This window comes from Salvia hispanica, chromosome 2, assembly GCF_023119035.1.
Source record: "Salvia hispanica cultivar TCC Black 2014 chromosome 2, UniMelb_Shisp_WGS_1.0, whole genome shotgun sequence".
NCBI classification, from domain to species: domain Eukaryota; kingdom Viridiplantae; phylum Streptophyta; class Magnoliopsida; order Lamiales; family Lamiaceae; genus Salvia; species Salvia hispanica.
This window is the reverse complement of record NC_062966.1, coordinates 22,690,434-22,717,303: the sequence shown is the minus strand read 5'-3', so window position 1 is coordinate 22,717,303 and position 26,870 is coordinate 22,690,434. Positions and strand designations below refer to the sequence as shown.

The 26,870-nt window shown below is 39.6% G+C and overlaps 5 protein-coding genes and 1 long non-coding RNA gene across 9 annotated transcripts; all 6 read left to right on the top strand.

Moving 5' to 3' along the window:
* The first annotated feature begins 1,360 nt into the window (after window positions 1-1,360).
* On the top strand, window positions 1,361-2,995 carry LOC125206488. The gene is made up of 2 exons (XM_048105738.1): window positions 1,361-1,637; window positions 2,229-2,995. The coding sequence occupies exons 1-2, from the start codon at window positions 1,361-1,363 to the stop codon at window positions 2,993-2,995; spliced, it is 1,044 nt and encodes a 347-aa protein (XP_047961695.1).
* An 887-nt stretch (window positions 2,996-3,882) lies between these two features.
* On the top strand, window positions 3,883-5,966 carry LOC125203196. Its single transcript, XM_048101502.1, has 2 exons — window positions 3,883-4,539; window positions 4,949-5,966. The coding sequence occupies exons 1-2, from the start codon at window positions 4,037-4,039 to the stop codon at window positions 5,835-5,837; spliced, it is 1,392 nt and encodes a 463-aa protein (XP_047957459.1). The 5' UTR covers window positions 3,883-4,036; the 3' UTR covers window positions 5,838-5,966.
* Window positions 5,967-12,897: 6,931 nt separating this feature from the next.
* LOC125203862 lies at window positions 12,898-15,388 on the top strand. Of its 4 annotated transcripts, none has more exons than XM_048102366.1 (3): window positions 12,900-13,502; window positions 13,609-14,116; window positions 14,434-15,388. In XM_048102366.1, the coding sequence occupies exons 2-3, from the start codon at window positions 13,620-13,622 to the stop codon at window positions 15,332-15,334; spliced, it is 1,398 nt and encodes a 465-aa protein (XP_047958323.1). In that variant the 5' UTR covers window positions 12,900-13,502; window positions 13,609-13,619; the 3' UTR covers window positions 15,335-15,388. The 4 variants fall into 4 exon arrangements, with proteins under 4 accessions (XP_047958324.1, XP_047958323.1, XP_047958322.1 ...); XM_048102365.1 differs by having other exon boundaries at window positions 13,590-14,116; XM_048102367.1 differs by having other exon boundaries at window positions 12,898-14,116; window positions 14,443-15,388.
* A 1,347-nt stretch (window positions 15,389-16,735) lies between these two features.
* Window positions 16,736-18,356, top strand: LOC125205035. The gene is made up of 2 exons (XR_007173696.1): window positions 16,736-16,822; window positions 18,098-18,356. It is a non-coding gene; the product is annotated as an uncharacterized LOC125205035 (long non-coding RNA).
* A 643-nt stretch (window positions 18,357-18,999) lies between these two features.
* LOC125204688 lies at window positions 19,000-22,188 on the top strand. Its single transcript, XM_048103395.1, has 3 exons — window positions 19,000-19,260; window positions 19,367-19,870; window positions 21,127-22,188. The coding sequence occupies exons 2-3, from the start codon at window positions 19,377-19,379 to the stop codon at window positions 22,025-22,027; spliced, it is 1,395 nt and encodes a 464-aa protein (XP_047959352.1). The 5' UTR covers window positions 19,000-19,260; window positions 19,367-19,376; the 3' UTR covers window positions 22,028-22,188.
* A 2,285-nt stretch (window positions 22,189-24,473) lies between these two features.
* Window positions 24,474-26,704, top strand: LOC125203573 (craniofacial development protein 1). The gene is made up of 5 exons (XM_048101954.1): window positions 24,474-24,625; window positions 24,833-24,907; window positions 25,038-25,177; window positions 25,607-25,792; window positions 26,038-26,704. The coding sequence occupies exons 2-5, from the start codon at window positions 24,838-24,840 to the stop codon at window positions 26,404-26,406; spliced, it is 765 nt and encodes a 254-aa protein (XP_047957911.1). The 5' UTR covers window positions 24,474-24,625; window positions 24,833-24,837; the 3' UTR covers window positions 26,407-26,704.
* The last annotated feature ends 166 nt before the right edge of the window (window positions 26,705-26,870 follow it).

Below are 26,870 nucleotides of genomic sequence, written 5' to 3'. Positions count from 1 at the left end.
GCTTTCATCCCGTACTCATCCTCCATCTTCGTTCTTCCATATCCCCCAAATTATTCACCAATATCAAAAAAAAAAAAAAAGTTCAGGTCCGCCAAATCGTCCATCTTCTTCATTCATATTACCCAAATTATACACCAATATCAAAAAATTTCAGCCGTTGAATCGTCCATCTTCTTCATCCATATTACCCAAATAAATCACCAATATCAAACAAAAAAAAATTCAGTCATAGCACCTGCCCGAGCTTCACCGCCGCCGTTCAAAGTCATCATGTCACGCAACTACACCGGATTGGGGCGTTATGAACATCTGTTCGATCAATTTGATGCCGCTATCTCCAGGTTGGAATCACGTTGCGACAAAATCGAACAACGTGTGACAAACTTGCATACGTCAAAAGCAACATATACACAACAGCCCTACAGCAGCCCTATGCGTACTCCGATTCCCGCAGAAAGCTTTGCACTCGTCCGCTGCCAGAGCCAGAGCCACAGCCGGCTCAAGATCTGCGGTACTATTTGCTGCCTTGCTAGGACCCTCCGGGCTATCGGCAACAGTTCGGTCGGGCCGCATATGAGCCGCTACCTGCTCGCCGGTATTCCACCCGACAGAATGCCTATCAGCCGCCGCGCAATGCCTTCCCCTCTAGGGATCAGTTTGTGGAGCAGGAACGGCCACTCCGACAGCCGCATTGCGCACGCCAAAGCCCGAACTCGGGTTGGTTTTCTCCAGAATCGCATCAGCAGCAATTTCTAGATGCGAAAAGGCAGACTTGCTGGGATCCACCCTCCCAAACGTCCGGTCGCCATATTGAAGATATTCGCACTTCCCCGCTGCCAGAACCTCCGCCACAGCCGACTCCACCAGACCTGCTGTGCCAGCAGCCCCAAAACCAGAACCAGCGACCCACGTTCCCAAGCTCCCGTACCCCCACACGACCGCATCTCGTGCTCGACCAGAAGCCACCGCTGCAGTCAGATCGTCTGCTAAAACAGCCAAGTACAACATCGACTATTGAGCTTCCGCCCTACGCCGCATTGAGCCCTTGCCAGCCCTTGCTATCGTTGTCCGTGAAAGCTCCATTATGCGCCTCTCCTCATCAACTGCAAGCGGGTGTCTCAAGCTCAAGGAAAAATGAGTGGGAAATTGATTCGCATAATTGTGAAGAGAAGAGGGAGGAGAAGTTGATCGTATTTACTAGTTTGTGGAATGACTATATGGCCAAAAGAGAAGAAGAGGTCAATAACACTTTTTGCAGCTGCTCGAGAAAGAGAATACAGTTGAAGCCCTTCGATCTAGTTTAGCGACGAAAGAAAACGATTTCATTGTGTTGACTAAAAAGCCGAGCAAGAGAGAGAGCATGGAGATTCAAAACCTTGTTGATGACAATAAGTCTGGATTTGATATGAAAAAGCAGGACAGTCAAGTGGAACTGGAAGAGAAGCGAAGGTTGTTCGAGGATGTGCTTAAGTTACAAGCGGAAGAATTGGGTAAGACAGGAGATGCTCACACCGGTTCGCAGGGACTTGCTTGTGTCTATGTGGATTTGAATGTCAGTGATGTTCCAAATATGACTCCTCGATTACCATTGCTCAATGCCGATGCAAGGTTGATTCCTCCGCGAAATAACAAGTTGTGTTTGCACATTCAGGGATGTGTGGCAGAGCTTTCCATTTTAGCATTGAATTTGGACGAACACATTAGTCCGCCTTCATTGATTTTTTACGGAGGTGATGAAGGGAGACGCTCAGCTGTTCGGTGTGTGTTTGATCCAGGAGGAGATGCCTCGCCAAAGTCGGCTTTCAACTCTCTTAGTTTCTTCGTGGTTCCCACCTTGAGGACAAGGTGGATTTTAACCGTGGGGGAGTTGATACGATCCTATATCATAGGATATTCCAATTATTTAGTTTCCTATTTATTCACCATATCTTTTCCATTTATATTTAGATATTTGTTTCTTATTCAATAAGTTAGGGTAGTAGTATCTTATTATTATAAATAGGAGAGATTATATCATTGTGTGGGGAAATCAATTATCAATGAAATACTTTTCCTAAACTTGTCTTGAGTAACAAGAAGATTATCTTTCGTTCCTAATTGTTGTTCGTCGGAGAACGTCCGAAAATCAGCAATTTGTGGTCTATCTTTCGAGAACGTCAAAGGTTCGATCACCTTATCCCTCTGAGAAGTTAGTTATCCGGCCTCGTTACGGAGAACGTCTGTAACAGACAGCCAGTTCTGGAGGCGCAGTCCAAACTGGATATGGGCCGATTCCGATCAGTCTTCCATCGACGACAGCGACACTCACTTCTGGCCCGTCAAAGTAGACAACAGCAACACCATTGCACTCCGCAATGCTGGCAACAACAATTACTGCGCGCGTCTCTCCACCGAAGGGAAGACCGACATGTTAAACGCGGACGTCCATAACATCACCAAGCAAGCAAGACTGGTGGTGCAAGAGCTCGTGTCGCAGAGAAACATCTACAACGTCGTATATCGGATGCAGGACGCCAGGATATACGACGAGATGCCTTACATTGCTGGCTCATCCGTGCTTACTAACTCGAGCGACCAGGAGGCTGCTATGGCTGTTCAGATTACTTATCAAGACGAGAAATCTTATACTTTTAGCCGTAGCTTGTCTTTAACTGCGGGGGTGGAAACCACTTTCAGTACCGGCGTGCCCTTCATCTTGGATGGAGAGATCACAGTCTCTTTCGAGATAAACACCACTCTCCAGTGGGATACTGTCAAAACGAATACAACATCGGTTATGGCTTCGGGTTCGATTCCTGTGCCTGTGAGGAGTACTGCGGTCATTGAATATGTCGGGACGAAGGGCACCTGCGATGTTCCTTATTCTTACACGCAGCAAGACAAGAGCTCCACCGATGGCAGTGTTTCTTACACTGAGCAGGTTGATGGTATTTACAAAGGCATCAGTTTTTACAACTTCCACTTTGTTGTCAAATCTGTTCAGGCCTTGTTCTGAATATCGCATGCCGTTTTTCCCAATCATCAATAACCGTCATGCAGTTGATTTCTGATATGCAACCATCTGACATGTAACGGAAACTGCGAATATCCGCTGTAGTTCATCAATAAGATTGGTGTTTCTTTATTATCAATTTGATTCCTCCAAGTTGTTGAGTGTTTATTCACCCAAGCATTTCATCAAACCATATTCATTCAAGCATTTCATCAAACATGGGCTTAACAAATCGTTGGGTTTAGAGTAATGGACTTTAGCCCAGTCAAAGCTCATTAGAGGCCCTCGAACACAACCCACATAGCCTGGGCCAAGTCGGGCTTGACTCGAGTTCGGAAATATCCCGTTTTATAAGCGGCCATTGGACCAATTCGACCCACTTACTCCCTCACTACTCCATCTTTAACGCACCCCAAAACAAATTAAAGTATTATACTAAAGACCTTTAGCACAAAATGTACACCTGCATTCACTTTTTTCATCGTTAATGCTTTAAAGAATATTTTAAAGAGAAAAGAATATAAATAAGATTAGAGAATATAGAAAAGATTAGAGAATATAAAAAAGAATATAGGAAAGATTAAAGAATATAGAATAGGGATAGTTATAAAATGCAAACTTATATAACTGTACAAACTCCAAACTTTTCAACATAGTGTCAACACAACGTCAACACAATGTCAACACGGTGTCAACCGTTGACACTGTGTTGATATTTTCTGTTGCTGTTATTTTGTCATTTGTTAATACTTTTTAACGGTCTAGATCATAGTATGGAGTTTGTACAATATTTAGAGTTTGCATTTGATCATATTCCTATAGAGTAGTAGTATAAGTATGTGTGAGTAGCTCTCTTCTCTATCTTCTAATTAAACCAAAACCACCTGAACTCCCTGGCGATTCGCGGAGCCAGATCAACCCAAATTGGAAATAGTTGAACTAGAGGATAGATTCTTCCATAAGCTTGTTTATTTCGTATTAGACTTGTTTGTTTTTCATTTGCCAACAATCTCAAAGTTATCGCCGGAATTTCCGTAGGCGATCATGCGCTTCACGCTTCCAGATTCCATCGCCATCAAAACAATTAGTTATCCTAGTAGAGGCCATATATACTACAACGAAAAAAAAAAGTCAGTATATCTTGGGGAGCAGAGCGTGTTTAGCACGCTCGTGAAGATAGAAGTGGAACGAGCAACAACAAACCCCAAATACGTTCACCTCCGATTCAGTCATTCCAACAGGTATTGGTCGGAGGGGGAGAGCAGCAGCGTCATCGTTGCTAACTCAAAGCAGCCCGAAGAAGACGTTACGGAGCCTTCATGCACGTTGTTCCAGCCGTTTCAGGCGCCTGGTCAGGCGGCAGGTGTGTTTTACTTGGCTCACGTTCGGACCGGTGGGTGTCTAAAGGTAAATTTGGCGACCCGGGTTGGCTTGGGAGTTTTCGTGAGTCTATTCCCCACGGATTCGTCCAATTATCTAACTTATGTGGATTGGAGTACCTTGGTGAAACTGCCTGCCCACGTCGCTTTCAAAGGGGACAACGGCAGGTACTGTTACATATTCTAGCTTGCTATTCTCCTCTAATGATACGCTTGTGAAAATTGTAACAAATATCCGGAAAGTCAAACAATTTCTTAAAGTTTGAGCCAGTTAAATATAGAACATTTAATCATGGAAGAATGGAGTACTACTTTTATAAATTAGTTAACATGTCACGTCAAATTTTAACAAATTAATAAAGTTCAATATCCGGATAGGATCTGAACCATTTGACTACTAACCATGAACATTTTTGTATACACTTGTAATGAACATATAATGACTATCCCTTATAGTGAACATTATATGCATAATGTCCATTACAGGGAGTAGTTCATTACATATAAATGAAATGTTCATGTTTTTTTAACGCACCTCTATATATATGGTTTGAATCTGATTACACTCCTGTATCAGGTACCTTAGAGGAATATCCAAGGATGGGAACAACTACATGCAGTTCTCATCAGATGATCCTAATGAGTGGTCATCCGGGCACAAGGTGTATCTCATGCCCGACGGATATGTCCGGTTAGCGTCGGATCACTGGAGCGGCCAGTTTTGGAGGAGCGGTCCTAGCTGGATATGGGCCGATTCCGATCAGTCTTCCTTCAACAACCGCCACACTCTCTTCTGGCCGGTCAAAGTACAAAAAAACAACACCATTGCACTCCGCAATGCCAGCAACAACCAATACTGCTCACGTCTCTCCACCGACATGTTAAAAGCGGCCGTCCGCAACATCACCAGAGAAGCAAGACTGGTGGTGCAAGAGCTCGTGTCCCAAAGAAACGTCTACAACGTCAGATATCGGATGCAGGACGCTAGGATACACGACGAGCTGCCTTACGTGGCAGGCACATCCGTGCTTACTAACACCAGCAGACAGGAGGCTACTATGGCTGTTCAGGTTACGTATCAAGACCAGAAATCATATACTTTTAGCCGTAGCTTTTCTTTAACAGCAGGGGTGGAAACCACCATCAAAGCTGGCGTGCCCTTTATTGCGGAAGGAGCAATCAAAGTCTCTTTTAATATAAACGCCGCTCTCCAGTGGGCGGAAACCACCACCACCACCACATCAGTTATGGCATCTGGTTCGGTCCCTGTACCTGCGAGGAGTAAAGCTACGATAGAATATGTCGGGACGAGGGGCACCTGCGATGTTCCTTATTCTTACACGCAGCAAGACATGAGCTCCGCCGATGGCAGTGTTTCTTACACTGAGCAGGTTGATGGTATTTACAAAGGCGTCAGTTGTTACAACTTCCGCTTTGTTATCAAATCCACTCAGCGCCTCGCCTGAGCATCCCATGCCGATTTTCCCAATCATCAATAACGTCATGAATTTTATTTCTTATATCTAAGCTAGCTTCATACTTAAACTTCTGACATGTAACGGAAACTACGAATATCAACAGTAATATTTCAGTAAGATTGGGTTTGATCATCAATTTGATAACACTTTTCATTGAAGCATTTTATCAAACACGTTATGGCATGCCTTTCATCGTGGAAGGAGAGATCTCAGTCTCTTTCGAGATAAACACCACTCTCCAGTGGGATAATACCACAACGACTGCGACATCAGTTATGGCTTCCGGTTCGGTTCCTGTGCCTGCGTGGAGTACTACGATAATTGAACTTCCAAGGCATCAGTTTGGGTTAATACCACTACAAAGGCATCAGTTTTTACAACTTCCACTTTGTTGTCAAATCCACTCAGGCCTTCTTCTGAACATCTCATGCTGTTTTTCCCAATCATCAATAACTGTCATGAAGTTTATTTCTGATATATCATAGCTAAACTTCTGACATGAACTGAAACTACGAATGTCAACCGTAGTTCATCAATAACATTGGGCCATAAGATTGTCTTTGATTATAAGTTTGATTTAATGAAATTGTTCTGTGTTTGGGTTAACTGCGCTTTTAGGAAAAAAATTACAAGCATTTCATCAAACACTATTAATTCAAGCATTTTATCAAACACTTCTGGCTATATCTCCGGATAACCGATCGTTGGATTTTAAGGTTATGAGGTCAATGCCCATTAGAGGCCCTCCTGTTAGAATAATATCGCACGAAATCAGGAAGAAGATATGAAATTGATATGGAATATATTGTGCCGAAAATAGAGTAGCAATAATTGTAATTAGGTTTACCTTATGTAGATTTCCTTAGTCTATTTAACGTTGTAAACTATGTATCATTTTTACACTGAATAGAACGAATTCCCTCTACCGATTTCTACATGGCCTCAGAACAGGAAAAACGATCCTAGGCTCAGAAAAATTTCATCGTAGCCAATACCGATTTTCGACCTTTTTTCCGGCTAAAATCAAAATCCAGAAACCAATACCAATTCCCGAACTTTTTCCAGCCAAAATCAAATCCGGAACCCTACGGAAAAACCATGTCAGATACATAGGAGGAAACGAAACCCAATCCAGATCAGACGCAAAGCCTACGAAATAGCAAAAGCATCACCGTAGCATTCAAGTTGAATGGAAAAAATTACCCCCTCTCGACTGATGAAGGTCAAGATAGGAGGCAGAGGAGCTTACTCCTACATCAGGAATGAACCCCCAGAAACGGGCAGTAAGGGGTTCGAAGAGTGGGAGGAGAACGACCTAGTGGTATTCTCGTGGATCGTCGACAACATTGAGAACGATATAGTTGCTGATTTCGCACACCATCTGACCGCCAAAGCACTGTGGGACAGTCTCACCGTGACGTTAGAAAGTAAAGCCGACAAGTACCACATCTACGACCTGGAAGAGAAGGTAATAAACATCAAACAGGGAAACCTTGATCTGGAAGCATATTACCGGAGGATTCACGGATTGTGGATCGGCATTGACAGAAGCCAGAAGCAACCGATTAGCTGCTGCGATAAAGGAATCGATCAGTTCCGAACACATTCGAATGAGAAACGGCTGATCAAATTTCTAACTGGATTGAATCAGGAGTACGATTCAATTCGGAGGGACATCTTGAAGGAGGAACCAACCCCGTCAGTTGAGCAAGCCTACGGATGGGTGAAGACGGAGGTGGCTCGACGTCGAATCATGCCACCGGCGTCGTCCTCACCCACCGGAGAAGCCAACGGCAATGCCGATTCGTCATTTGGGGGGGGGGGAATCGGACACGGATTCGCTGCACAGGCTCGGCGACCACCACATCGGAATAGTCCACCACCGCCGACGCGCTCTGCCACCGCCAACCGACCGGGAAACCGCCCTGATACATCGAAACTCTGGTGTTCCCACTACGGCAAATAAAAACACACTTGGGAGACATGCTTTAAACGAGTTAGATACCCAGATTGGTGGAAAGAACGACAGAAATCAAGGACGACTCAAGGCAGAGCAAAATTGGCAGTCGGGGTAAATGGAGATGGAACCCCACGGCGAAATGAAGTCTGGAATCATGGGGAATCAACCGGAGCAGGGTCGGGGGTGCATCAGGAGGCTCCACCGGTCGGCGGCAATGTACGAGGTATCGGCAATTTCGCCGAGAAGAAGGAGAACAGAGGCGGCGCCGCTTCAGGAGGTAAAGGGTTTGGTTTTAGGTCCATCTTTTCTTATTCTCATTTTTTACCCCAGAAGAATGTGAAATATGAGAATAGAACCCATGCCATTAAATTTCACCCCCTTGATTGTCCGAAATTTAAAATTGAACCCCAAACTGTTTCGAAATTTTACATTGACCCCAATTTTGAGTCAAAAAATAGATTTACACCCTGCAAAAAATTTCCGCTGCATTTCATGTATATGATTTCTCTGATAATAGTCCGAAGGGTTGGATATTTGACTGTAGGGCGACTGATACTATAACTCCAGAAAAAGGGGATTTTCTTGACTTTAGTGAGGACACAAAGTCGTATATTAAAACTGCAAATGGGGAATTAATCACAGTTGTAGGGTCGGGCACAATTGAAATATCACCTACACTCCGGCTCAAAAATTGCTTATATGTTCTGACTTTAGCTCAGAGACTGATGCCTATAAGTCATGTGACGAAAGAATTAAATTGTACTATTCTAATGTATCCCGATTTTTGCATTCTGCAGGATATTCAGATGAGGAAGATTCTTGGGCGTGGCACTCAGAGACAAGGGCTCTACTACGTAGATGAGATAGCTCAAACTGGAAGTGCAATGCTGGCTCACGGATCCACGAAACAGGAGACTTGGCTCTGGCACCGACGACTAGGACATCCGTCTCCTAATTATTTTAAGTTGCTTTATCCGAACCTTTCTATCCCCTCTGATTTTTATTGTGAAACTTGTGTTTTGGCAAAGAGCCACAGACAGACTTTTAAACCCATAAATACTCGTATGCAATCTATGTTTTCTTTGGTACATTCTGATGTTTGGGGTCCCGCGCCATTTTTTGGTGGGAATGGCTTTCGTTATTTTGTGATATTTGTTGATGATTGTACTACAATGACATGGATCTATTTTTTGAAACACAAATCTGAAGTTTTTGATAAATTTGCATCCTTTTTTAAACTTGTCCAAACACAATTTCATACTACTATCAAAACCCTTAGGTCCGACAATGGGAGGGAATTTGTGAACTATGACCCAGTTTTGTAAGGAAAAGGGAGTGATTCACCAAACCTCTTGTGCTTATACACCTAAACAAAATGGGGTAGCTGAAAGGATAAATCGAACAATTCTAGAGATGACAAGGGCGATTATGATCGAATCCAGAGTTCCCAAACTTTTTTGGCCCGAAGCCATTGCCAGCTCCATCTATCTCATTAATCGCCTTCCTACCAAAATCTTGAACATGAAAACCCCTCTTGATATACTATCCAAACAAACAAACATCCTTGAATACCTAAACCTTCCACCTAAAATCTTTGGATGCACCGTTTACACTCATATTCTGAAACATGAAAGAACTAAACTCTCCTCTTGTGCAGTCAAGTGTGTCTTTGTGGGGTACGGGACAAACCAAAAAGAGTATATATGCTTCGATCCCATCACCAAGAAAATCACTACTACCATGAACTGTAACTTCTTAGAAACCAAACTTTTTTACCATACCCATCTTAGTAGTCAGGGGGAGAGTGATCAAGGTAGTTCTGAGGACTATCTAAGTTGGGTTGTGCCGGTTCCAAGCTCCTCGATCGTAGAACCAACAGATCCAGTTGTCACTTCCGTCGAGCATGTCTCACCACAAAAAGAGCAATCTCATCCACGTCCTTGTGATCTTCCTCTGACGATATCCGAGGTAATCTCTGAACCAAGTGAAGTTGAGATTCCCGTTACAACTGACCTTGTTGGTACAGAACCTCGAGAGGAGGACAACACAATTGATGGAGACACGGGGAGATATGTGCTTCTCTTTCGGATCACAAGGGGAGTTCCACTGAAGAGGTACTCCAGAAAAAATTGGGAAGAAGAGTCGATATGGAGTGGCGAACTTTGTGCAAGGAAATCTGACAAAAACGGCTCGAGCTTTTGAAGCCGCACTGTATGAAGAGGAGGAAATTCCACAGTCAGCCGAAAAAGCGATGAAACATAAGAAGTGGAGGGAAGAAATGTTTGTTGAGATGAAGGCGTTGATGAAAAACGAGACTTGGGTACGAGGCAAACTACCTGAAGGGGTGAAGACAGTTGGATGCAGATGGGTGTTTACAATAAAAAGGCCAGATGGAACGATAGAAAGGTATAAGGCACGACTTGTGGCAAAGGGGTATACCCAGACGTATGGTGTGGATTACGATGAGACTTTTTCACCTGTGGCAAAAATCAACACTGTGAGGGCATTATTCTCAATTGCCGCCAATAAGGATTGGCCACTTCATCAGTTTGACGTGACCAATGCATTCCTACACGGAGAATTACCAAAACCAGTATACATGGAGCCGCCGCCGGGTTTCTCGCAAGATTTTTTAGATGGAGAGGTATGTCAACTCAAGAAGACGTTGTATGGACTGAAACAATCACCGAGAGCATGGTTTGGGAGATTCACAGAAGTGATGAAGAAATACGAGTACAAACAGAGCAACTTAGACCACACTCTATTCATCAAGAAAAGGGGCGACAAGATCACGTGTTTGATTATATATGTAGATGACATGATCATTACCGAAAATGATGAAGAGGAGATAGCCGAGCTGAGGAAGAATTTGTTTCATGAGTTCGAGATGAAGGACATTGGTCTTCCTAAGTACTTCTTGGGAATTGAAGTGTTGAGGTCAAAGAAAGGGATCTTTATAAATCAAAGGAAGTATGTGCTCGATTTGTTGGCAGAAACTGGAATGGTTGATTGTAAACCAGTGGATACCCCGATGGTACAAAATCATGGACTACAGATAAAGGAAGGTGCAAGGCAGACTGACAGGGAGAGATACCAGAGATTGGTTGGCAAGCTTATTTATCTATCCCTCACGAGACCAGATATTGCTTATGCAGTGGGAGTAGTGAGTCAGTTCATGCACGCACCGCAAGAGGAACATTGGGAGGCAGTCTTGAGGATTGTCCGGTACTTGAAGGGTACGGCTGAGCATGGACCCATGTTTGGAAAACATGGGCACATGGAAATACACGGTTTTACTGGGCAGACAATCCGAATGATAGGAAATCGACTGCCAGATATTTTACCTTTGTAGGAGGAAATTTTGTGACATGGAGAAGCAAGAAGAAGAAAGTAGTACCGCTGTCTAGTGCAGAAGCATAATTCAGAAGAATTAAGAGTGGACTGACAGAGATATTATGGTTGCGGAAACTGATGACCGAATTGGACCTCCGACCTGTCCTACCTTGTATCTCTGAGAACCCGGTTCAACATGATAGAACCGAACATGTGAAAGTTGACAAACATTTCATAAAGGAGAATATTGAAGCAAAAGTGGTGGAAATGCCTTATGTCAAGTCTGAGGATCAATTGGCGGATATCTTGACGAAGGCGGTAAATTCAAAATCTTTTCAAGAAGTACTGTGTAAGCTAAGTATTGGGAACCCTGTTGCTTAGCTTGAGGGGGAGTGTCAGAATAATATCGCACGAAATCAGGAAGAAGATATGAAATTGATATGGGAATATATTGTGCCGAAAATAGAGTAGCAATAATTGTAATTAGGTTTACCATATGTAGATTTCCTTAGTCTATTTAACGTTGTAAACACTGTATCATTTTTACACTGAATAGAACGAATTCCCTTTACCGATTTCTACACCTCCAACACAGCCCACATAGCCCGGGCCAAGTCGGACCTAGACCCATTATCGAAAGCCCACATTTCACGCTCGACCCGGGTTTGGGGATTAAACAGTTTTAACTCTGAAGCCTTAAAAAAATAAGCATGCTAACTACTTCATCCATAGATAGAGGGGATGCATTTCAACAAAGAATCACACAAACAAGATCAAAGCAAATTAATCAATCAGCGTTTCTATTTTCAATTTCGATAGTCTTCTCTCCTTATTGTTTTTTATCATTTCCTGTCTTTCTCAAAACAGAGAATTACAAATTCTGCCCCCTAACTATGCAATAACACCAACGTGGTCCGTGTACTTTAAAAATATATCCTCGGACGGGTCTAACATTTGATGTAATATCATTGTAATATCAACTCTCATTTGAAATATAAAATGAATTATATTAATATTCATAAATTGGAAGAAGCATTGTAATTCTTAGTTCAACTTTTTAAAGAATAAACTAGAAGATTCTGTAGAAAGATGTATTGTTTCTGTTGGTCCAATAAATCTAGCCATATGATAAAATGTTATAAAAATGAAGCCGTATATTATATATATATACCTTCATCAACTCCATTTGGGGGATTCACTGCCAAAATGATCGTCCACTCCCCATAGCCTAACCTCAACCGTGTTCTTAATTTTCAACCCTCATTCACGTCTCATTATCGGGTACTCACATCTTCGTTACTAAATCAGGGTATTTCTACAACCTTAGCTTATTTTTGTAGCTTAAACGTTGATATAATATTGAATTGAGAAGCATTGGGTTTTGGTCATATTGGTATGTTTATGTGTGAGATTTAATTTTTTATGTATTGATGGTTATCAGATTATGAGATCTTAGGTGGTGATGATTAGACTTTGATCATAAATATTTGAGTTAGTGTTCATGAAATTATTTGATATATTTATTCAAATTATCTACGGATACATGTCTAATGGTGTAGTTAAACTTAATTTGGAATGAAATTTGAGGTGAAAGTGAGATGGTTGAAAGTGAAGATAAGATATGGTTTAAGTATTTTAGTAATATTAAGCTTGCTTATTATCTGACTAAAATTTTTCAATCATAACCCTTTATCTTTTGCAGGCTATTCGGGTTAGCACAGAGGTTGCAGGTTGCACTAACATCCCTTATTTTTTTCCATGTTTAGTTAGATAAGTTGATAAAAATAAATCGTGTAGTGAGTGTTTATAAAAGGACAAGTGAAGGTGAATAAAAGAAAATTTGAAAACGAGTCATCAAAATAATGCTCCACCAGTTCCGTCCCACAATAGGAGTCATATTTAGTGTGGACACGGATTTTAAGAAATGTAAAGAATAATGGGTTAGAAAAGTTAGTGGCATATGTGGTCCACTTTTTTATATTGATATATAATAGAATGTGAGTGAAGTGAGTTAGTGGAATGTGAGACCTACTTACCATTTATGCAAAAAGTGAAATACGACTCTTATTGTGGGATGGGAGGAGTAGGAAAGGGGTGAACCGAAGTTGGAAAAAAGGAAAGAAAAAAGAAGGGGAAAAGTTTAAAGAATATAGAAAAGTTTGGAATATAGAAAAGTTTAAAGAATACATAAAAGCAACCGAATACAGAAAAGTTTAGAGAATATAGAAAAGTTTAAAGAATATAGAGTAGTAGCATTAAGTTTGTGTTAGTAGCTCTCTTCTCTCTATCTTCCGAAGTCCAAAACCGAAACCTCCCACAGCGATTCGCGATTGAGCCAACTTGGAAAATATTTAAATTAGGTATGAGCTTGTTTATTGCGTATTAGACTTTTTTGTTTTTCTTCATTTGCCTACAGTCTTAAAGTTATCGACGGAATTTTCCTTTAGTCAGAAATATTACAAGCAGGTAGCTATGTGATGATGGGCGTCATGCTTCCAGATTGCATTGCTATTCAAGAAACTTATGATACTAGTAGATGTTATTTATACTACAACGAAAAAGAAAGGTTAGTATATGCTGGGGAGCAGAGTGTGTTTAGCACGCTCGTGAAGATAGAAGTGGAACGAGCAACAAGAAACCCCAACTACGTTCACCTCCGATTTAGTAATTTCAACAGGTATTGGTCGAAGAGGGAGAACAGCAACGTCGTCGTTGCTGAATCAAAGCAGCCCGTGGAAGACATAAAGGATCCTTCATGCACGTTGTTCCAGCCGGTTCAGGCACCTGGTCGGGAGGCAGGTTTGTTTTCATTGAATCACGTTCCGACCGGTCAGCGTGTGTCGGTAGCTTTCAGGACCTGGGACGTTTACGTGAGGGAAAACCCCCCAGATTGCGTCAGTATACTAACTTATGTGGATTGGAGTACATTGGTGAAACTGCCTGCCCGTGTGGCTTTCAAAGGAGATAACGGCAGGTACTGTTACATATTATCATTAGCAAGTAGCAGCACATTAAAATAGTTCGTATTTGATCACATCCCCATTCATGCATATAAATACTAGATTTAAATACAGAAACGCAGAACAATATCATGCGTAGGACATTTTTAGATCATTATTAATTTATTTTTGACATTAAACCCAAATCTTATAATATGACCAAAAACTGTTTAATTACGACCTTCTGCATTTTTGGTTAACTATTGATCATTAGATCATCTAATCCAAGGGCTAAGATTTAGGCTGCATTTATGGATTTAGATGTATTCTTGTTTTGATCATCTCCATGTAGGTACCTCAGAGGAATATCCAAGGATGGGAACAACTACATGCAGTTCTCATCAAATGATCCTAATGACTGGTCATCCGGCCACAAGGTGTATCTCATGCCCAACGGATATGTCCGGATAACATCGGATCACTGGAGGGGCCAGTTTTGGAGGCGCAGTCCTAGCTGGATATGGGCCGATTCCGATCAGTCTTCCATCAACAATCGCGACACTCTCTTCTGGCCGGTCAAAGTAGACGACAACAACACAATTGCACTCCGCAATGCGGGCAACAACCAATACTGCTCTCGTCTCTCCTCCAGATGGAAGCGCGACATGTTAACTGCGGGCGCCCAGAACATCACCAAGGAAGCAAGACTGGTGGTGCAAGAGCTCGTGTCCAAAAGAAACATCTGCAACGTCAGATATCAGATGCAGGATGCTAGGATATACGACGAGCTGCCTTACGTGGCGGGCACATCCATTGTCACTAACACCGGCAGACAGGAGGCTACTATGGCTGTTCAGGTTACGTATCAAGACCAGAAATCTTATACTTTTAGCCGTAGCTTTTCTTTAACAGCCGGGGTGGAAGCCACCATCAAAGCTGGCGTGCCCTTTATTGCGGAAGGAGCGATCAAAGTCTCTTTTAATATAAACGCCGCCCTCCAGTGGGCAGAGACCACCACCACCACCACATCAGTTATGGCTTCGAATTCGGTTCCTGTACCTGCGAGGAGTACCGCTACGATACAATATGTCGGGACGAAGGGCACCTGCGATGTTCCTTATTCCTACACACAGCAAGACAAGAGCTCCGCCAATGGCAGTGTTTCTTACACTGAGCAGGCTGATGGTATTTACAAAGGCACCAGTTGTTACAACTTCCGCTTTGTTATCAAATCCACTCAGCGCCTTGACTGAGCATCCCATGCCGATTTTCCCAATCATCAATAACGTAATGAAGTTGATTTCTTATATCTAGCTACCAATATCAACAGTATTTAATCAATGAGATTGGGTTTGATCATTAATCTGATAACACTTTTCATTAAAGCATTTAATCAAACACTTTACGGCTATAACCTCCGGTTAACCAATAGTTGGATTTAAAGTTATAAAAGGAAAATGATTATCTAGATAGAAAAAAGAATAGTGATTGGATTATTATTAACGGAAATGGACCCATCTAGAAAAAAAATCTTATATAGATTGGTGTTGGAATTGTAAAGATATGACTTTTAGATATACAGATCTAGAGTGCATTTGATTCATCTTTGGATACAACTTTCCATCTATCAATTTTAATAACAATTGAACATAATAAAAACATACATTTTAGGTCATTTTTTTCACGCTTGCAAACCGCCTTTGACTTATATTACAGAGAGGCTGTTCATTCAATTATTACAATAAGTGGTACCAAAACCACTTTATTGATGGTTCTCTAATAATCGGAATGCTCATGCTTTGGAATTCAAGGAATCGAATTCTTAGATATCAGATTTTGTGTAGAATTCTTTTTTTTTTAAGGTCGGCGATGGCGTCGAAACAGATCTTTAACTGTTGTGCCATAACTGAAAGACAGTTTCTTCCAAATTGAACTATATGGATTTTGATTATAGAGAATTTAATTATATGTCCATTTTCTATATTTAAAAATAATTTATTAAAATATTCAATTACATTTTCCTCTCTATTTAATCCACCTAACAACTGCTCCTAAAATCTCGTGTAACTCAAAAATGTGGATATCTTGAGTGGGACGGAGGAAGTATTACGGCAGTACTCTAGCAGTCTTGCTGCATTGCAAAAAAAATGGGCTTTACGGCTTTACCGACGTTTTCGTCAATAATGTAATGCCCAAAAAGTAATGTTTGAAAATAAGGATTTTAAAAAATATAATGAAAATTGGGTTGAATAGGTTAGTAAAATATGAGTCTCACTTTTATATATTTGTTTTATAATAAAAATGAAGAATATGAGGCCTATACATACCATTTATGGTAAAAAAAGTGAAAATGGACTCTTAATGGGGATGACTTGAAATGGCAAAAGTTGACACTTAATGAGGAACGGAGGGAGTAATTATCTACAATAACTCTCATTTGAAATATAAATTGAACTGTATTAATACTCATAAATTGGAAAAAGAATTTAGATTCTTAGTTGTTCAACTTTTTAAAGAATAAACTAGAAGATTCCATAGAAAGATGCTATTATTTCTATTGGTCCAATAAGTCTAGCCATATAATAAAATATTACAAATATGAAACCATATATATATACCATCAACTCCATTTGGGGGATTCACTGCCAAAATGATCGTCCACTCCCCATAGCCTAACCTCAACCGCTTTCTTAATTTTCAACTCTCATTCACGTCGCATCGTCGGGTACTATTAATTCAAGGTATTTCTACAACCTTAGCTTATTTTTGTAGCTTAAACGTTGATACAATGTCGAATTGAGAAGCATTAGGTTTTGGTCATATTGGTATGTTTATCTGTGAGATTTAGTTCTTGATGCATTAATGATTATGCGATCTTAGGTGATGATGATTAGATTTTTATCATCAATATCAAACTAAATGAACTCTAATTTGTACTCCATGACCCATCTGGAGCAAATATTTGAGTTAGTGGTTCATGATACTATTTGATAGATTTATTCAAATCATCTAAGGATACATGCCTAATGGTGTAGTTAAACTTAATTGGGAATGAAATTTGAGGTGAAAGTGAGATGGATGAAAATAACATAAGATAGGGTTAAGTATTTTAGTAATATTATTTTTAGTTAAGCTTGCTTGTTACTCCCTCCGTCCCCGATTAATTGTTACTCTTTTCCATTTCGGTCCGTCCCTCAATAATTGTCACACTTCTTTTTTACCATGAATGGTAAGTAGGTCCCACATTCCACTAACCCACTTCACTCACATTTTATTATAAAACCAATAATAAAAAATGGGTCCCACCTTCCACTAACTTTTTCAACCAACTTTTCTTTTCATTTCTTAAAACCCGTGCCTGGTCAAAGAGTGACAATTAATCGGGGATGGAGGGAGTATCAAACTAAAAATTTTCAACCCTAATCCTCTAAATATAGCGGGCTATTTGAGTTAGGACACGGGTTACAGGCTGCACTGACACCCTTTGTTTTTGTGCATGTTTTAGTTAAATAAGTTAATACAAAAATCGTGTAGTGAGTGTTTTTAAAAGATTAGTGAAGGTGATTTATAAGGGAATAGAAAACGAAATAAAACAAGAGAAAAGAGGTGAATCGAAAGTAGGAAAAAAGGAGAAGAAAAAAGATAAGGGGAAAAGTAAAGAATATAGAAAAGTTGGAATATAAAAAATATAAAAAAGTTAAAACAATATAGAAAAGATTAAGGAATACAGAAAAGATTAGAGAATATAGAAAAGTTTAAAGAAAATATAGAAAAGTTTAAAGAATATAGAGTAGTGGTGTAAGTTTGTGTGAGTTGCTCTCTTCCCTCTTATCTTCCACTGCGATTCGCGGTAATTTGGTCAGCCACATCAACCCAACTTGAGAAATAGTTGAATTAGAGGTTAGATTCTTCCATGAGATTGTTCGTTTTTAATTTGCCAACAGTCTTAAAGTTATCGACGGAATTTTCCTTTAGGCAGAAATATTACTGTAATATGTATATATGTTTACAAGCAGGTAGGTGATCATGGGCTTCATGCTTCCAGATTTCATCGAAATTCGAAGATTACACGGGTCACTAGTTGTTATAGAAGATATCTTTAATTTTTGGTTATTTTTTATTTGTTTACTTATAAAGAACTATTGTTTAATTAGGATATATTGTGTTAAATCATCTTGGATTTTCTTATTGATTCTTTCCCAAGTCGAATTGTCAAGACAAGTATGGTAGAATTCCCATTTCATTGAGAAATAAGATTAAAACTTTCTTTCGAAACCCTAGCACTCCAACTAGGAGAATCTTTCTTTATTGTTCAACGTTTTTGTGTGTGCTCTACAAAAAATTCGATAGGGAACTCAAACTCTATCGACTCGTGCTTTAATTGAGTCCTCTTCCTTCACGGTCGCTTATATTTGACGTCGTTTTTGTTTGACGATGCTGCGGAAGAGTGGATGTCCTATTGGGAGGATAATGTTGAATCGAAGACTTGGGATGGTTTTCTTCTAGCAGCTGAAAACCAATTCGACCCCAATCTTTACGAGGACTACGTTGGGAAGTTAAAGACAGGGGAAAAGTAAAGAATATAGCAAAGTTGGAGTATAAAGAATATAAAAAAGTTAAAAGAATATAGAAAAGATTAAGGAATATATAAAGGTTTAATTAGAGAATATAGAAATATTAAAGAATATAGAAAACGGTTTGTGTTAAAATGGCAATATCTCTTAAAGTGACACTGTGACATCATGTATCCAACAATATTATAAACGCTACACAGCAATAGTATAAACGCTACACAGCAATCAATAGATTGTTGTCTAGCGTATTGGATATTGCTGGCCGATAAAAAAATATTATTCTGGTGTATTGGATATTGCTGGCTGAAAAAATTTACCCTTGAGCATTTTTTATGATTGTCACATGGCTGTTGATTATTCGTCCATGTGTACAAATGATTGGCTAGGAATGGTGGTATGGTGTTATTTTAAGAGGTGTTGTCATTTTAACGCACCCCTATAGAAAACTCACAGAATATAGAAAAGATTAAAGAATATGGAGTAGTAGTATAAGTTTGTGTGAGTAGCTCTCTTCTCTCTATCTTCTAATTAAACCGAAACCACCTGAACTCCCCGGCGATTCACGGAGCCAGATCAACCCGAATTGGAAAATAGTTGAATTAGAGGTTAGATTCTTCCATAATCTTGTTTATTAATTGCATACTAAACTTGTTTGTTTTTCATTTGCCAACAGTCATAATATTAATATGTACTCCACATGTTTACAAGCAGGTAGGTGATCATGGGCTTCATGCTTCCAGATTTCATCGCCATTAAAACAATTAGTTATCCTAGTAGAGGTCATTTACACTACAACGAAAAAGAAAGGTCAGTAACTCTTGGGGAGCAGAGTGTGTTCAGCACGCTTGTGAAGATTGATGTCGAAAGAGCAACAAGTAACGCCAACTACGTTCACCTCCGATTCAGTAATTCCAACAAGTATTGGTCGAAGCGGGCAAACAACAACGTCGTTGTTGCTGAGTTGAAGCAACCCGTGGAAGACACAAAGGATCCCTCATGCACGTTGTTTCAGCCGTTTCAGGCGCCTGGTCTGGCGGCAAGTGTGTTTTACTTGAATCATGTTCCGACCGGTGGGCGTGTAATGGTAGATGTGGCGAACTGGGGCCTTTCCGTGCAGGTTGGAGCCTCGGTTACGCAAGGTCACCTAACTTATGTGGATTGGAGTACATTGGTGAAGCTGCCTGCCCACGTGGCTTTTAAAGGGAACAACGGCAGGTACTGTTACATATTCTTGTTATTATCATCTAATGGGTATGTATTACTCTCACCATCCGCCATTAAATGTCTCATTTTTCACTCACACTTTATTATAAAATTAAAATATAAAAAGATCCACAAATTCGATCCGGTCAAATATGGGACATTTATTCATGGATGGAGGAAATACTATACATATATAGGTACATGAGGATTGATCTGCCGGACACCACTATGTGGCAACATCATCGTCAATTTCATCTCTTCCTTCCTAATTTCATCACCCTCTCTACTCTCTCATATCTCATCGTCTCTAATTCTCTCTCCCTCTCTCCTCCTCTTTCATCCTCTCTAATACTCACACACCCCTTCTCTCCTCCTGCGGTAGTTGACATTTATTTTTTATTCGCATCAATTTTGTTATACAATTTTAACAAAAACTCTTGGAAAATTTCGATTGTAACAAATGCAAATTAAACAATCTATATCTAAAATGTAAAACTCAACAATACAAAATGCAATCAGCCTATAACTAAAATGCAATCTAGCGAAATCCATCTATAGCTTCTACAAATGTATATTGCATTTTAGTGTTTACCATATTGCATGTTTCATACCGCATGGCAGCACGAGATCAGATGTACGTTGTAACTTTAAAATTAGTTATTTTTTAGGCACATCCCTATAGGTTTGTGTTAAAATGACAACACCTCTTAAAGTAACACCATACCACCATTTCTAGCCAATCATTTGTACATGTGGACGAATAATAAGCTGCCATGTGGCAATCATAAAAAATGTTCAAGGGTAAATTTTCAAGGACTGCAATATCCAATATGCTAGACTGCAATTTTTCTCATCTGCAATATCCAATACGCTAGACTGCAATCTATAGATTGCAGTCTAGCGTTTATACTATTGCAGACTAGCGTGGTGTCGTAGTGTCACTTTAAGAGGTGTTGTCATTTTAACGCACCCTCATCATATATAGGATTGTGTTAAAATGACAACATCTCTTAAAGTAACACCATACCACCATTCCTAGCCAATCATTTGTATATGTGGACGAATAATAAGCTGCCATGTGGCAATCATAAAAATTGCTCAAGGATAAATTTTCACGGACTGCAATTTTTCCCGATATAGATTGCAGTCTAGCGTTTATACTATTGCAGTCTAGCATATATAATATTACAGTCTAGTGTGGTGTTACAGTGTCATTTTAAGAGTATTGTCATTTTAACGCACCCCTATATATATATATATATATTCAGGTACCTTAGAGGAATATCCAAGGACGGGAACAACTACATGCAGTTCTCATCAAATGATCCTAATGAGTGGTCATCTGGCCACAAGGTTTATCTCATGCCCGACGGATATGTCCGGATAACGTCCGATCACTGGAGGGGGCAGTTTTGGAGGCGCAGTCCTAGCTGGATATGGGCCGATTCCAATCAGTCTTCCTCTAACAACCGCGACACTCTCTTCTGGCCAGTCAAAGTTCAAAACAACAACACCATTGCACTCTGCAATGCGGGCAACAACCAATACTGCTCACGTCTCTCAACTATAGGGAAGCGCGACATGTTAACTGCGGCCGTCCAGAACATCACCAAGGAAGCAAGACTGGTGGTGCAAGAGCTCGTGTTACATAGAAACGTCTACAACGTCAGATATCGGATGCAGGACGCCAGGATATACAACGAAGTGCCTTATGTTGCATGCGCATCCTCTGTTACTAACACGGGCAACCAGGAGGCTACTATAACTACTCAGGTTACGTATAAAGACCAGAAATCTTATAGTTTTAGTCGTAGCTCTTCTTTGACAGCAGGGGTGGAAACCACCATCAAAGCGGGCGTCCCATTTATTGTGGATGGAGCGATCAAAGTCTGTTTTAATATAAACTCCACTCTCCAGTGGGCGGACACCACCACTACCGCCACATCAGTTATGGCTTCGGGTTCGGTTTCTCTACCTGCAAGGAGTACGGCTACGATCGAGTATGCGGGGACAAGGGGCACTATCGATATTCCTTATTCTTACACACAGCAAGACAGTAGCTCCACTGATGGCACTGTTTCTTACACTCACCAGGATGATGGTATTTACAAAGCCATCAATTCTTACAACTTCCATTTTGTTATCAAATCCACTAAGGCCCTCGTCTAAACGTCCCATGCCGTTTTATTCCAGTCATCAATAACCGTGATGAAGTTGATTTCTATATATTATACAAGCTAGCTTCATAGCTAAACTTCTGTCATGTAACGGAAAGTATGAATATCAAATGTAGTTCATTAATAAGATTAATATTGTTTTTGTATTATCAATTTGATTACTCGAAGTTGTTTAGTATTTAGGTTAAATGGATTTTCGTTGAAGCATTTCACCAAACAGCTTGAAGCATTTCACCAAACAATATTCGTTGAAGCATTTCACCAAACACTTTCTGGGTATTTCAGGGCTACATATTTACTCGAGTTTCTGAAATATGTCTACATAGGAACACACACATAATTATGCATATATTCCCAATGGTTTTGAAGCTTTCAAGATATGTCCTTAGCTTTTCTACGGAGAACTTTTATTTATCTTTGAATACAGCTTTCCACCGACCAATTTACACAAACAGACATCTATTTGCATTTCCAAGTGCATCAACCTCTGCGGCCTGCGTTAGTAACCCACGCGCTAGCGATGCGACAATGTTGATTCTCATCCATACTGCTTCGTGTATCTGTATATTTCTGTGCCCTTACATTCAGGGCCAGGAACTGTTTGATGAAATGCTTGAAATGAATAGTGTTTTATGAAGTTTTGAAGTGGCTAGGAGTAGTAAAATCTATCTATAAAGGTGGCTAGTTATTGAAGATACACAATAGCTTCTTGATTCAAATCAAATGAAGCAATTTTAGTGAAAATTAGTAACATTTTTTTTCTGTTTTATTCTTTGGTCACTTAGTATTACATTTAAATTTTCTTATAGTTTATTACCTACTAACTTAACATGCTAAATATTTTTTTCTTTGTCTCCATATCAATAAAACTTACTTAAATAACTAGGAATGGAGTGAGTACTTATCGAGAATTTTTGTATCCTTTCATCCCAACTGGTGTTAGAATATTTCAACTTGGGTGGAACAGAAGGAATATTTAATCCTTCAATTATCTTTAAAAAGTTAAAAAAATATCTTTGAAGGCTTATAAGAAAATATGCGCCTTTCATCCCAACTGGTGTTGGAGTGCCTTTCTCTCCTAATCCTTTGTTTTTCAACTCTTAATTAATCATTGGATACATCATACATATATTTCATCGAAATTAATCATTTATTTTGATTGTATGTGTATCGTTTAAAAGCAGGTGATCATGGCCTTGATCCTTCCAAGTTCATCGCCATTAAAACAACTAGTTATACTGATAGAGGGCATTTATACTACAGCGAAAACGGAAAATCAGTAAATCTTGGGGAGGAGAGTGTGTTCAGCTGATACGATCATTATTTAGTTTAGATAAATTAGGGATTTTGCATATCTTTTCCATAACTGTCATGAAGTTGATTCCTGATATGTAAGCTAGCTTCATAGCTAAACTTCTGACTGAAACTACCAATATCAATAGTAGTACATCAATAAGATTGGGCCATATATAAGATTGTTGTTTAATTATCAATTTGATTCCTCCTAGTTGTTGAGTCTTTTGGTTAACTGCGCTTTCAGGATCAACTCTCAAGCATTTTATCAAACGAGATTCGCTCAAGCATTTTATCAAACGAGATTCACTCAAGCATTCCATCAAACAGTGTTTAGTTAAGCATTTCATCAAACATTTCACTCAAGCATTTCAACACTTACCGCCTAGAATCTCCGCATCTCAGCTTAAAGCTATGAAGCAGTTTGGCCCAACAAAGCCCATTTCCCAGCCTTACAGCACGCTTGACTCGGGTTTGGGAAACATAGCCCGGCCCAATATAATCTTTCTTTTATCATTTCTCTTCATATAATCTTTCTTTATCATATGTTTTGAAAACCAATTTCTACTACTACATAGGATCTACAATTTCGTATTTCAATTTGTGTAATTTATGTTTTTTGTTTTTTCTTATTTTTATTTTAGTTTATTATTTGTTATTCTTTTATACATTTAATCGTGCAATTATTAAATATTTGAAATAATAGTATTATTGTTCAAAATAATATAAAAATAAATATATAATGATATGATTGGATAATCATTGATAAACTAATAAAAAAATATTAATGAATTGAATTAATATTAATAAGATAGATGATGATGTGAATGAAAAGGAAACTATTTAAATAATTGAAAAAATTTATCCTCATTTTCTAATGTTTTCTTTTGAATTATAAAATGGAGCGAGACAGCTTGAACATTTTTCCTATTGAAAAAGTTTATCCTCATTTCTAATGTCCTATTGAAAAATTAGTCAGATTCACTTTTTATTGAAAATTCACACTTTCCACGTTATACTATTTTTTTATGCACATTTTTTCCTATTGAAAAAGTTTATCCTCATTTCTCCTATTAATTATTTTTTCTTTATGTATTTTATAAATCATAATACTATTATTATTAATTTTTTTATTTGACTTTAGTTCTCTCACAGTCACTGTATCACTGCTCCGTCTCATCAATTCCCAATTTCCGTTCTCCCTCTTTCAGCCCTAATTTCTTTTGCCGTTGCGCCGCCGCCTCTCGTCTCCTTCAACCGCCACGAAGCCTCTTCTCCGGCGGCCCTGCTCTGTAACGTAAGCTCTCTCTCTCTCTCTCTGGCCATTATTGTACGGAAATCGGTCCATGGAGCTGATTTGAATTTGATCTGTATGCAATGAACAAAATACACAGGAAGTAGTATAGTAATTTGTGGTTGTTGAATTGTAATTGTAACATTAAAAGGTTTAATTCAACTGTCACACGTATAGTTATTCCAATTTTTTTTATCTCGCGATGTGTAGTGAAGATGGAGGAGTGTCGTACGGAGTCCAAACAAGATGTTGCTCCAGTTTCAGAGGCTCAGCCTGAAGAAATGGGTTAGTACTTAGCAGAGCTGTTTCTCTTTGTCCAATCTCTTATCCCCTGTTGTTTTAACCTATGGTATTAGCTTCACTATATTGCATTAGAGATTCTCTGAGACAAACTGATTTAATTTGTTGATGACAGAGAGAAAAGCTCGTGTAGATGCTGTGTGGCAGCAAATGAATAAAGGTGTGCCTTCTAAATCTCTTAAAGGTATTCTGGATATCCGGAGTCCAAACACAAGCAAGTCTGCTCGAGGAAGTTCGGTGCAGAAGTCGTCAACAGTGAGAAACAGCTCTACTACTACACTCATCCATCTTTACTAGGCAAAAATTAGAATATCTAGATATGTGACCGCTGAATCAAACCACTTGCAATATTGCACACTAGTTGTCTTTCAGTCTTCACACAATCATTTTCTGTTATCATTTTACAATTCAATAGTCGCGAACTACTATGCTACTTCTTGTGTATTTTGTTCAATGCATACATATTACATTGAAATCAATTCCATGGATTGATCTCTGGTCAATAATGGTCATAAAGAGCGAGACAATGCTTACGTTACAGAGCAGAGTTCCCGAAGAGTGAGGGGGGTGGTTGTGCTGATTTTGGGAAAGTTTGTTTCTTTAAGTAAATTGTGAAGAAAATTTGTTTACCTTGACTAAAACCTTTGACAGTGAGGAATCTCCCTCACCCGCCCTATCTTTCAGGGTTGGATGAATTATCTCGGTTTGGGATCAACTAAGACACCATCTCCTGTACAAGGGTTGGGAAAGCGTGCCATAACAAGTGAGAATAGTTCCAGTGAGGAAGCAAAAAAACTTGCTGCTGCCGCTCTTTCAGCAGTTAAGGATGCTGCTGCTGCTTCAGCTACTACAGGAAGGGGAAAAGTGGAGGTTTGTTTTTCTGCTCTAGCATCTTTTCTACGAATTCCACTTCGTAGGTTCTAATCATGTTTTTTACTTGGGCGTTTCAAGTTTCAACTATTACTTCCACATCATCATATGATCACTTTAGAAGATCTTTGTAAAAGTTAAATGCTGTGTTTGATGGATCCGAACTTCAGCAGATATCTATGTCACAACATATGTTCCTTCACTTCGTATCATTTACTAGATTGTGTAATTTGTCAATTTGGTAGGTTACTGAAGTTCGAGACTTTGCTGGTGAGGAAATTGAAGTAAGGAAACTCGTTGATACTGCCTCGAAAGAGGCAGCTGAGAAAGGGAAAGGTGTAGCCGGCACTGTCTCAGCTGTTGATGCTGTTCTAGAACAGATCAAAAAGAAGCCTAAACTCAGTGTCCTTGACAAGACAAAGATGGACTGGGGTGAGTTCAAGGAAGAAAACAAAGGCATGGAAGATGAACTCGATGCGTACAAGAAAAGTTCAAATCAGTATCTGGACAAAGTTTCTTTCTTGCAGCGTGCTGATTACCGGGAGTTTGAGCGAGAAAGAGATGTCCGGCTGGCATCTCAGGCCAGGCGAAAGACTGACATGAGAGAAGACTGATCGAACTACTTTGGCTTGAAGGTTTCGAGCTAGGCCTCGTTGCTCTGTCCACATCTCTAAAATCAAATGGAGGCCTTAATCTGCATATAGGTTTATCTCCGCATTCCTCGTTTGAGTTTCAGCATCAGCTGCATTTTTCCAGGATGACTGAGATGCCACAATTATTGAGATGTTTAGAAATGTATTACATAGCAATTTTCCCTCTTTAGTTTCTTGCCATCTTATTATGCAAGAACTTAAAGAGTTTGTGTTATGCTAATACTGAATGGAATTGAATTGGTTGTGCCAGTTTGTCTAATTGAGTTGAGACCAATGTTGTGATTCCTTCTTTAACACTGAAATTGTAAAATTGATCGGTTATTTCAACTGGTCAAAATAAATAATCTCCCAAAACTATTCCCTAATCAAATGATCACTTTTTCTCCACTAATTATTCATTAAAAAAAGATTAGTACTTTTATTTA